The sequence below is a fragment of the Meles meles genome, chromosome 12 (genome assembly GCF_922984935.1).
Source record: "Meles meles chromosome 12, mMelMel3.1 paternal haplotype, whole genome shotgun sequence".
Taxonomy (NCBI): domain Eukaryota; kingdom Metazoa; phylum Chordata; class Mammalia; order Carnivora; family Mustelidae; genus Meles; species Meles meles.
The window spans coordinates 93,661,926-93,674,607 of NC_060077.1; the positions used below are offsets into that span (position 1 = coordinate 93,661,926).

General features: G+C 55.7%; 1 protein-coding gene across 9 annotated transcripts in view; it reads right to left on the minus strand.

Moving 5' to 3' along the window:
- Nucleotides 1–727: 727 nt before the first annotated feature.
- The window catches only part of ZNF516 (zinc finger protein 516), a 114,511-nt gene continuing 102,556 nt past the window's right edge, over nt 728–12,682 (minus strand). For 8 of the 9 annotated variants that reach the window (XM_046024247.1, XM_046024254.1, XM_046024248.1 and 5 more), the window contains one exon: nt 728–4,725. In XM_046024247.1, the coding sequence (XP_045880203.1) occupies nt 4,709–4,725 (17 nt within the window). In that variant the 3' untranslated portion in view covers nt 728–4,708. The remainder of the gene's footprint in view (nt 4,726–12,682) is intronic. The other variant, XR_006820988.1, reaches the window with a different exon arrangement.

A 12,682-nucleotide genomic window follows, 5' to 3' on the forward strand; every position in this document is an offset into this window, starting at 1 on the left:
TCTGCTATCCGGTGACCAGCAGGGAGTCAGAAGGAAGGCACCTTCCCGGAGAAAGGACTATGGCCACCTGGAGAAAGCCCAGGGCCGGGGAAGGTGTCTGTCAGGGCGTAAACTTAGGAGCTCCCACGCCCATGTCCTGTGGAAGAAGTCCCTGCGTCAGGGGCACCAGGAGGTCTGGGCCGGGATTTCTGCCGGGTGCCAGCACGCACTGGCAGCTCCCACCTCTCTTTACTGCCCGTGGAGACAGTTATACCTTCTCACTTCAAACACTTCGCAGTTTTTAAAACTGAGGTTCCCTGAGTGCCTCGGAACCCCCACGTTCTTGATTCCGTCCTTTCATCTGACTCGGGCTCGCTCTGCGTCCGTCCCGTGCACGCTGCGTGGCTCGGGCGGCAAGCGTAGGAACGGTGTGTGCGTTCGGTGCGGGAACAGAGACGCGCTGCGGGAGGAAACGAGAACTGTACGGTCACCTTCCAAAACAAGGAAACAGTGTGTATGCCCCGGAGTCTGCAAAAAATTTAAAACAACAAAAACAAAAACCAAACACTCTGGCCATCCTGACGTGGTTTTAGATGAATTATCTTGTGAGTCACGCCAAAACCCTTCTGCTTATAGAAAGAACTCTACACTTGGCTTTGTGTTCTGCCAACGAAAACAGAAAACCACAGATCGAGACGAAGGTTGGGCCACGTCCTGGGACCGGGGAATAAGGTCTTAACACATCTCAGCAACTCCAAGATCTTTTTATTGATTTCAAATTCCGATAGAATGAATAGGTTTTATCTAAATATTTTTTTCACATAACTGAAACATTGAATTATTTTTTCAGAAATAGAGTTAAATACATCTAGTTACAAATTCTAATATAAAGAGTACAAAATATAATGTTATAAACTGTATTTAAAAAAAAAGAAATACAAACTCTATGGTCTTTTGCATTTTACTGCCTCGGAGTGTCATTAGCGCAGTGGATGAAGAATGAAGCCCCCTCGGTCCGGTCCCACGGGCGTGCAGGGACCCGGCCTGCGCCGAAGCCACCTCTGGGAGCCCTGGCCGTGGTTCCCTTTCACTCCGTGGACAGAAGACTCCGCACCCGGAACTCAGCAATGAGAGACAAACAGGGCCCCGCTCGCTCGGCGCCACTGACACCCCTCGGGGCTTGGGGGTGAGCGTGTTGGCTTTAAAGCAGGGGCTGGTAAAGGGAATCTGGGCACGAGAATCCTGGAGGCGCAGTGTCTTTGGGGCACAGACTGACACGTGTCGTGGCATCGGGATCCAGGCGACACCTGTTCCGCAGGCTCCGAGCGCTCTGGCTGTCGCGCTCAGCCAGCGGCTGCCCGTCCACACCGCGCTAGAGACCGCGCCCGTCCGAAAGCGGGGCTCGCTCCCCAACTGCTGTGCGCAGGCCCTTGTTCCGGATGTTTCCGGAACGTTACGTGACCTGTGGCAGAGCGGCCACGTCTGAACGTGGCTCCAAGCACAGAGGGCAAAAGCCACGTCCCTCACCGGACACCGCGGCCGCGGGTCAGAACCACCACAAGCAGCTTCCCCGCAGCTTCCCCGCGTGCTTCTCAGGAAACCGGTGTCTTTCTTGATTTCGAAAGTGAGTATCAGAGGAACCACTCCGAGTATTTCATACTTTTCGAAACTAGAAAGGCAAAGTCCCCGAGCCCTGCAGGTCTGGAGACGGGGGAGACGCAGCCGTCGGAGAGGCCGAGGGCCCTCCCGGAGCAGGTGGCGGCACGGCCGAGGCGGCTGCGTCCTGGACGGGGCGGGCGGCAGACCCTGCGGAGAACCGGCGCTGCGCTCGTCGAGTCAGGGAGCGTGAGTGACGGACCTGAAACGCTCCTGCCAGCTCATCGCCATTCTGTGTGACTGGACCGGGACAACGAGCAAAGACGTGAGCGGGGAGGAGGAGGGGGTGAGGACAGCCAGACCCACAGCCGCCCCGGAGCAGCGAGGGCGCCGGCGGGGCGGGGAGACACACCGAGAAGCTGCAGTGTAGACAACCAAACCCTTTATTGTCTAAGTTACATCAGACGCCAACACTGTAAAAATCCTGTTAGGAAACAAGGAAACAGCAGGTCGGTAGAGGTAGTAGAAAGAGTCTGTAACAGTCAGAAGACGACGTACAGGAGAGACCATGGGGAAATTATTGTTCGAAAAAAAGCGAATTAAAACATATTGGCTAAATAAATAAGAAAACACAAATCATATTAAATACTATGGTCAAACAGACAACAACGCATGAACAGATCCAACAATACTGATGACCGGTGGGAGAAGGAAGCCACAGTCCAGCCCCAGAAGGCGTGGCTTGGAGGGCGGCCTCCTCCCCGGCTCCGTTCTGCAGACGCCGCCTTCTGCGCTGGGCCGGGCACGCGCTCCGGCAAGCGGACTCAGGCTGCGCGCTCGGCCTGCGGGACCCGGCACGCACCCCTCTCGCCACCAGGCCACTCCGGCCGCCAGCGGGGCTCCAGGGGGTGGGGGGGGGGGGCGCTTCCGAACCCGGAAGAACGGACAGAACAGCTCCGTGTCACTTTGGGGACAGAACTGCTTTTAATTGCTAGAACACAGAGAAAGACAGGACTGGGTCAGGAGCCCCTGTGCGTCCGGACCTGTCACTGTTCACTTTCAGCTGAGAAAATGAAAGCGGAACTTATCACTGTGGGGAAACTACCGAAATGATCAAACAGAAGTCAACAGAAAGGCATTCTGATTTCTAACAGAGGAATGTGTCTCTGCAACTTTGCTCAAAATACAGAAACCGTCAATCACAGCTGCTTGATACAATCGGCGTGAACGTTCCTAATTACACCAACACAACAGATCGTTCTGGTACAAACCTGGTGTAAGAGGATCAGGAAAAAGTGAGTGAAAACATCACGTGCACACCCATACGCGTGTGTGCATCCGTACGTAAAGAGGAGCTACCCAGTTACATTCCACTGTTTGCAAGTGTTGCGAAGTAACCGGAACCTCAAGTAATAAATTCAGTAACAAGTAGAATCCAGAACCAAACATTAACTAATAACAACATCAACAATAATAATAATATAATAATAATTCAACAAATCATTAGAACAGGAAAACCACACTTCAGGGTTTGTGTCTGTGCGCGCACACGAGTTTAAACAGATCTTTGTATCAGAAGCTCATTTTCTACAAAAAACTGCGCTGGTCCATTACTGTGTTAAGTAAACTGTTGCTCTCACCAGTATTAAAGGTTAGGATAATTTCTGTACATGTAAAATTATTGCTTTTTTGAAAAATATATTTAGCATGCTTGTTTTTAATCCATTTCCTGCCTTTACAAAATGTCACAATTAAAAAAAACCTAGTAAAGCTTTTGCAAAAAATTTCACAGAACATTGTCATTCAAGGCAGCAGTAACTTTTGATAATGCATAAAATCATATGTGCAAAAATCTGAAACTCTCAGAAATATTACCATCGCACACAGTGCCACGGTACCAGGAAAAGAAAACATTTATATCTGTGGAATACAATGTTAGCTGCGCACACTGCACGGTTTAAGATCCTTTGTTATGGGCCTTAACCCCCCACCACAAAAACTTGCATTTGCGGGACTGAGGAAGAGGTATATGAAGCTGTCCCCACCCAGGGGCCAGGGGACCTCCACGCTCCGGGAATGAAGGGACTCATCCCATGGAGGTCCCCGGGCCCGAGAAGAAAAGACACCTACTAGCTGGGCTGGTGGGAGGGACAGATGGGGGGAGGAGCACAGGTTTCCAGAGCACCAGGGCCCCCAGATCTGCTCAGGGGTGCTCCCGCCATCACTAAAACGGGTCTAGACCGGGGCGGGAGGGTTCAGTGGCTAGAGAATTTACGGGCAGTCTTCCTTGGGGAGCAGTCCGCAGAGTGTAGCCCTGTTACAAAAAGGTCCTGAGAATAAACAAAGAAGCCTGCTTGTCTTAGTGTTCAACTAGCTCTTTTCCGAAGCGAATATACGCACTCCCGTGGGTGTGTGTCCCCTGCAGGCTCGCTAAGCACAAAGGACAGGAAGGACGGAAAGAGCAAATGGGAAATGCCCACGGCCCCCAAAGGCCACCAGTTAGGACCATGCCGTGGCCCCGCGCCACCAAGCCTGCTTTCCGCAGTGCCCAGCGCTCCCTCCTTCCTCTCTCTTGTGGATGACTTGAAACACCCCCTACGACACAGACGGGCTGTGGCACTAACTCTCCGCCAGCCGCTGCCGCCCCACCACGTGTCCTGACATTACCCGACCGTCCTCTGAGCACCGGCTGCTCCTGCCGGCTCTTCAGTCTCTGCGACACGCACAAGAATCTCTCTCCAGTGTCTCAAACGTGTCTCCAGCAACACAGAGGCCTGTGCTCCGAGCGTACCTGCCAACAGCACTGTTGATGGTGAGAAAATAGGGGACGGTGGTCGATGAGCCCAGAGCTGCACAGAGTATGTACACGTGATCTGGGGGGAGAACACCTTCGCGTGCTCCGAACCGTTTCCCAAGGCCCAGAAGCATCTCCCTTCGGCCTGTGCTCCAGCACGGCTGCTCCGGGGTCGGGCCATCTGGTCGGGGCTCCTGCAGCTGCTCCTCCACGGGGGGTCGGGGTCACTGCCGGGACGTCCGTGGCGGGCTGCGAACGGCTGTCACGGGGCACCAGGGTACGCCGGCAACGAGTCTCTAGGTTCCCTTTCTGAGAGGCACTGTCTGGACGGGATTGGGGTTAGAACGGTCTCTCCCCTAGATGAGAGAAAGCAGACAACAGAGAAGCTCATTTCTGCCTTTTGGTGTCCAAGTGCATTTTCCCTATTAATTTCCTTATCAACACCCAAGAGCACGACGACCTTCAGGCATCAACCCCAGGCGGTGGGGGAGATCCCTGACTGCTGCGGGAACTCACTCTGCTTGAGCAGGAGAGATTTTAAATGGGCCTTCCTGCTTGACCGGGGCAGCTCTAGACAATCATTTGCAAGGATTCAGAGAGGATCGTTAGTCTTCTCTGTTTCACATACAAGAAGGCAAACAAGTGTTCAGACCAGCCCTGGAGGTTAGAAGGTGGCAAGATGGAATTGGGGGAGGATTCCCAAAAAAAAGGAGAATTTTGTAGCACAGTGTGGATTTACAGGTGCGTGATCTTTCCACAAGAAGGCTGAGTCTGGGGCCATACAGACAGTCAAAAGAGGGCAGCTCTCACATCGGTCCGTCGGAACCGAGAGTGCTTCTGCCGATTTCCATAAATAATCACCGGGTCGGGAAAACAGAAGGGGTCCTCTAAAGTCAAGTGCACACTGCGAGACAAAAACGGGAACACGTGAGCCTGCGGCTTTCAGAGAAGGCTCTCGAGTGACGTTGGAAGCACCGCTGTTTGAGCGACGGAGTTTACCATCTGAGGACAAAACAGCGGGGCGAGATGAATCTTACTTAACTGCATTAACCTTCAGCGAAAGTCCTGATGAAGAGAGACCGATCACCTGAAATTAACACGCACACGTACGCCGCGGCACTCACACGCAACTCTCACTGGTTTCCAGCCGCGCTCCGGGAACCCCACAAACCCCGGGGGGAGGGGCTGGCTGACACCGTGCATTTAGTGCTTCTCTTTAGTCAAGTTTCTGAAAGCTCCCACTTAAAACCAGCCCCACATTCATGACGCCCATCGATCGACGCTGGAGGAGGCCCAGGAAGATACTGGACCAAAGTTCTGCGGGGGCTGGGGCGGGCAGTGGCACAGGCAGGAGTTTATCCAATGCGTAATAGTAACTCCCCGTCTCGGGTAGACGGCGCACTCCCCGCAGTGAGCGGAGAGTGAGGTTCTACATTTTTGCACGGCGCCCTCACGCCACAGAGATTCATCAACAGGACGCTTTCCAAACTGCTTCTAGATACATTCAAGAGAGGAAGATGACCTTTGTGTTTGCCAAGAGGAAAATGAGAAATTGTCAGTGGTTAGGTGAATGGCCGGGAAGTCTCCCCAGAGCGACTGCATGCAGCAAGCGAGCTCGCTGGCGATTCTGAACAGTGTCCACTCCGCACACGCGACAGCGACGGCGCCCCGACCGCCGCCCGCGCCTCTCTTCCTTGGGGCCAGAACACACAAACTTGCACAGGGCAGATTAGAGAGGTAACAGGAGGATGCGCCTCCCTCCACGAAGGACAGAAGTTTTGAACTGCAACTCAGAAGTTTTAAAAATGATTCAAAAGGAATGCAAAATCTGGTAACCCTAACCACCAGGTTGTTAAGTTTAGTCCATAAATCTAGACACGGAAATGCCTATTTTTGCTTTGAAATTGAAGCAATATGTTCAAACAGCATCTCACTCTTTAAGGGAGTCATCATTTTATTCCTCAATACAGCGACCTACAGGCGTTTTAGAAAATGAAAGAAATTCACCTGAGAAATCGGCACATGGGAAATGCAGCCTCGGAAGAAAGGAGTCACAGAAATACGTACGTGCACACCGAGGATTTTGAGTGCCCACAGGCTGCTTTCTGCACCCATGAGACAGAATACTCAGAAGATGAGAAACATGTTTTTAGAAAATTTGTGGGTTTTCTGCTGCTCTGTGAATTGTGGGCTTTTCAGTAACAGTAACACTAAAGAAAATAATTATCTTCCTTAAGGCACTTCAGTGTTCGAGGGACGGATACTGACTTCCGGAACTTCGTGATGTCTACTTTTTCTCCCTTATGTCTTCATAAGGTAACGGGATGCAGGTGTGATGGCCGCGGGGGAGGGGGTGCTAACATAAACACCCTCCCAGGACACACGCAAACCTGTCGGCCTTCAGAGGGAGGGGACGTGACCAGCGTCTGACACGCATGCTGTGCTGCTCTAGGCCGAACGAGGTCCCACGCAGCACCTTCCTGACCGCCATCTCCACTCACCGCGCTGCAGGTGAGGGGCGGCTCTCAGGACCGCATGTCACTTTAGACAAACCGCGTGTCGTGTTCACAACTTCTCATCGTACGTTCGACTTAAGAGAAAGGTGGATGGCGTGTTCTGAGATGTCTGTCTGGTTTTACCAATAAGCAAGCTGCTTCAAGACCCGAGCGGGACTTTGAAATCCGACGTGTGATGCGGAGACTCTAACAGTGACCGGAAACTCGACTGGCCGGCTCCGCGAATCCATAGCTAAACCGAGACAGATCAGGCCCCCATTTATTTTTTTCATTTCCCCTTATTTTGATTGATGGAGTTATTTCTCTGGCTTAACTACTTTAAAATAACATTTAGAATAATAAGAAATAAACTATTAATCATCATCTTTAAATTTTGGCAAGGAATCCAAACACACTGGGAACACCAGATTTCCTATTTCAGCAGAAGTCAGTCTGGTCTTTTAAATCCAAAAACCAGGGGGTTGCAGGGAGAGAGGGTCCATTTTTCTTGGTTCTACATATCATTTCAATTTCTAACGTTTAACCACAGAACAGAAAAAACAAATTCTTCACAACACACACACAAAGCCACCTAGAATTTCCCCCCCAACACCCCTAGGACGACGAGACCCATACTTGAGCCTATTATTTTTAAAAAATGTTCTTCCTGATGATGAATACTGGTGATTACTAGAAACTAAACATTTACTCCGTCGCGCTGCATCTATGACAAAGTACCTTGGAAGTGACGACATGCACGAAGCCCTCCTTTCATTTAGAATTTCGCTTGGAGCATCAGCTACCCTCACGACTGGACAGGGGCTGCTGTGTGGTCGCCGGTGCGACATGGCAGAGAACCTAGGCCCCGGTCTCGGCGACAAAAGGAACGGTGCCGGGCTCTGGCACAGCCGGGGGATGCCCAGGAAAGAGAACGACCATCGGGGCTGGTTGGCTCACTCAGTCTGCGAGCCGCGTCCTGCCGCCACGTGTGTGCGTGCCTGGGTCCCCAGTGGTCACGGCAGGCAGCGGCAGCTTCATCGCAGAACACGTGTGTGGCCCACAGGGTCTTCACGGTGAGGGTACGATGTGCTCCTGGGGTTACCACAGACGCGGGCACCGGCACAAGGTCACACGCTCTGGGGTTCGGGGGCAGCTTCCTACTCAGGACCCCAAGGTCTCAACAGTTCGAAAGTGGACCTCGCTCGCTCTCTCAAATAAATAAAACTTAAAAAAAAAAAAAAAACTACTTTAAATGTAACAAAGGACAAGAAGCAGGACCAGAGACCATGACCTCCACCAGGAATAAAGCAAACCAGTGGCTCCAGTGGGAGGGGCAGGTAACCCAGCACATCAGGGTCAGAGGCCGGAGCGAGCGTGTCCCACGGCTGGACAGAAGGACAGCTGACCCACGGAGGGCCCGGCTCCGAGAGGGAACGGCGGCTTAGAGCACGTAACATGCATCCCTGTGGACAGGAAGCCCACAGGTCAGTCGGTTAAGTACAAAACCGCAGAACTTGAGTCCACAGGCCCAGAGAAACATAAACGCGTCTTTCCTCGGTCATAGTCAAGCATGGGTACCAACTGTTACGAAACCCCAATGTCAGTACCGTAACAAAGACACCGCGTAAAACACAGCCTGTGACGAGGCTCGCTGACCCGCTTGTCCCCGCGACAGGGGCACCCTGTGACAGGAGGCGGAGCGGAAGCAACCCAGCACCAACACCCAACGCCTCCCAGAAGAACCTTGTGGAGCTCCGGGTGGGTCCACCCGGGGTGGGCCACGCCACCCAACCTAACACCCTCCGTGGAAAGCCACGCCCTAGGGAGATGCAACGGGTCCCCTGTGGGCCATGGACACTCCGCCCCAATGCCAGCTGTAAGCTCCAGCGCACTCTCCAGCCCCGCGCAACCGTGTTACCACGTCCGCAAACACGCCGCGGTGAGTCCTGCCACGGGGGCGTCTACGCCCGTGGGAAGCGACGGCGCCCGCGAACCCCAGCTGAGCCACGTGCGGGCGGAGAGCTGCTGACTCCGCGTCCGCTATCCTGCTGACCGCCACGGCAGGCCTCTTCCAGCGGCCACGTTCAAGCCCGACGTCCGGTTAACCGGAAGACCTGCTTGTTCGGGGGCATCTGCAGAGGGGGCGTGGGTTCGTTCAGCACCTCGGGGGTCATTACCCAGCACCACTGCGGGAACACGGGGTACACCAGCCCCGACAGGACACCGCGCCAAGCAAGGCCATTACAGACAAAGCACTTGCAGAAAAACGACGCCAGCGCCCAGCCTGTGGCGGGAAAATACCCATTTCCACCCACACTTACTGTAAGGGATGGGGCCGGGGGCGCCGCCCGGGGCCGCGGCTCTTTCTACTTCAGACCCCGCCGCTGAAAAGAGCCGTCGCTGGCAGCATTAATTACCGGCATCTGTGTGCAGGGACCCTCCTCCCGCGTTACTCACCCTGTGGCCTCTGTCGCTGTGTGTCCTGCCGGCCCGTGTGCTCCCGTTCCCACAGAGGCCTCGCCACCCCCACCCACCAGTGCCCCGCACGGCTCTCCGCCCGCACCATCGCCGGTGAGCTCGGCACACGCAGGCCAAGGGCTTCTGCCACAGGCACAGACCAGTGTGGGGGGCCCTGGGGACACTGTGCGACGGCCAGTCAGCGTCCGTGAGGACAGCCCCCGCAGCGCGTCATGGAGACGGGGCACAGTGACTGGGGCATGCTCTGGTGGCTGCAGGGCTCATCAGCATATCCGCTGCCGAGGACTCGACTCTCATCAAAACGGGGCATTTGCAAACAGGCTTATCTCAACTAAAGCCCACGGCCGTGGGATGCACAGGGAGGACCACTCTGGGGGCCGGGGGCATCTGGGGCGCTGTGCCTCTTGGGGACTCACAAGCCTGTGGCTGGGGACGTAGCCCAGCAGAGACGGCTCGGCTCCGCAGCATCCCCCAGGTCCACGGCTGGCCCAGGCTCAGTGGCGAACGGGGGTACCTGTGTGGGCACGTGGCTGGTGCAGCGCTTCCCACACTCCACGCACAAGGAGTCTCCTCGGAGGGCCTGCGACCAGAGCGGCCCTGGCGGCGGTGGCCGTGGCTGGTGTGCAGGTGGGAAGTGGCAGGGGCGGGGGCGAGAGGAAAACTTCACGACTCTGTCTAACGGCGTGACGGGAGCACCTGCAGGCCTAGGGGGCGACCAGGACCCCTCCCCCAGGCTCTGCCAACAGCCGGCACACTGAGATGGCGAGGGAGTGTCAATCGCAGAGACCTGAAACCCGCATCACGGCCCGGGGTGGGTAGGAGGGAACAGGAAGCCCTCCCGTCACCCATCACCGGGCAGGCGGGGTGGCGCTGTGGGGATGGCCAGGTGCGGGGGCAGGGAGGCTGCGGCCTGGCCACCAGTCCCCACCACGCCCCCAACACTGCCCCAGCACCTGGCTCCTTACCCGTGCGCCGCGCACCCTCCGGGGCACAGATGGCAGACCAGGGTTCCGGTCAGGTAGAAGGCCCCGGCCCCTGTTCCCTTCGGTGAGAACGCAGAGCAGACGGCCCTCCCCACCTGCACCTGGGCTGCTCCGGGGCGTCCTTCTGAAGAAAGGCTGAGGCCCACGTAAGGGCAGCAGCTCCAGAAGCCTCCCCGAGCCCCACTCTCACAGCTGGGTGCAACCGTGACTCAGCGGCAACGCGGCACAGAAGCCTCCCCGAGCCCCACTCTCACAGCTGGGCGCAACCGTGACTCAGCGGCAACGCGGCACAGAAACACCAACCAGAGCACGTTCTGCCTGGAGCAACGCATTTAAGTGGGGCTCGGAGCTGTGTCCCTAACATCGGATCCTTGACTGTAAACAACAGATAGAAAGGATGATAAAGTCTCTGTCGAAGTAGCTGAAACCCACTTCTTGTCCGAATTCAGCGTACGTCCACAGATCGAAAGAATATAAAATTGCTTCTACGCCGCAGACAGCGTACGGACACAGTCATCCGAAACACGCACGTGCTGTGAGGCGGGACTTGTCCGAATCTGCACGGGGCGAGCCTCGAACGTGCGTCTTAGAGAAATGGCAGAACTTGCCCACAAGGCCCTCCATTTCCCAGTGCCTCATTCAGGAGCACCGGAGACTAGTAAGACCCGTTTTAACCCACACCCGTGCCACTGTCCCCGATGAGAGAGCGGGACTGCGGTGGACCGGGCGCCCAGGCACTGAACGGAGAAGCACACTCAGCCAGGGCTCTTGGGCGCGGGCCTGTCACCACCGCCGTGTGCGTCCCCAAGCACTGCAGGGACAGAAGGCCGAGCAGCCTGTCCACGACGGCTGTGCACGTCCCACACCCCACACCACCTGGTTCTGAGCATACATTCCCAGCGAGGCAGCTTCTGCGGACAGCTACCTTCTAATCGCGTCTTTAAGGAATATCTTTCCTTCCTCTGAGTCTGACCCGGGAAGATCTCAGCTTCTAAAGCGTTTCTGTTGCCTGTTGGAGCGCGACCCAGGCTCATCCTACGAGAACCTTCCTGGCAATCACCTGGGTGTGTGGGTTCTCCCAGGGGTACACGACGGCTCGCCCATGTGGATTCTAGAGGTGCCCACACGGGATGCCTGCTAAGGACCCTCAGAAAACACGGCACTTGCGTCTTCACACACGACGTCGTTTCGATAGTTTCGTGAGGAACTCCTTCAGCGGCCTGTTTCCCATCCAAAGCGGCAGCAGAGAAACGCAGCCCTTCGGTTCAGCCGACCGCACCGCCTTGAATTAAGTAAGCGCCAGAACGCGCCGCACGTGCACAGACACACACGCCATTCTCCTGTGCATTTCACAGCATCGTTTTTCCTCTTCGAGAGAAGACCCTTGCCCTTCGTGGTCAGTAACATCATGCCCAAGTCACCCCAGAATTCTGAGCTCATCGTAGAGGTTATAAACTTCATTTGAGTGGAAGGCAGCCTGGGGAGCAAAGCGCTCTAACGCTCTGACCTGGACACGGGAGTCGCGCCGCGAGGAGGCCCAGTGAAGGGCGGGGGCCTCCCCTAGGCAGGCGCAGCCCCCGCTCCACAGCCCCGCACGCTAACGCGACCCCATCATGCCGCAGCACACGTACCCGTCCGCACGGGGAAGAGGAGCCTGGACACCGACGGGGACCCCCCACAGAGCCCCGCAAAGGAAGCACACACCTCACGTCACCGTCACAAGTGTGCGTGGAGCAGCAGCGCGGTTGGACAGGACGCTCCCCTGCACAGGCTTGGACAAGTCTCGGACTCGTCCTCGGACAAGGGACTCCGTCAAGTCCCAACAACAGAGACCTTATGTCTCATTCTATGTAAAGTAATCTCGTCCTATTACCTTCAAGTTTTATTCTAAAGTCCACATTCTCACCTAACATAGGCTGACCACGAAGCGTGAAAACCCACGTAATGTATTATTTTTCTGTTCCATCAACAGAACAGTCCTACTCTATGGATGGAAGTTTCCAGACTCGCCAGCCACACAGAGCAGACCCTGTGTTTCAGGCTTCAAGGGTAGTGGTCCGAGTCCCTCCAGGAAGCGACAGTCGTCACGCCGCAAAACATCCTTCCTCCCTTGGCAGGGCCTCCCCGCAAACACCATTCCGTCGCAACACGTGGGGAGACGGCCTCGGACAACTCTCCGCCCCGACGTCTGGAAGGACCCGATGTCTCCGAGGCACCGCCAGATGGCAGGGCCTCTGTGTGAGCAGAACACGGGCCCTGACAGAGTCACCCTGACCCCCACGAACATCGCATGTGGCACAGTCGGCCACTCTTCTCAGAAGGTTCCCGTCGGCAGCCTCTGCCTCCCCCCCAACAGC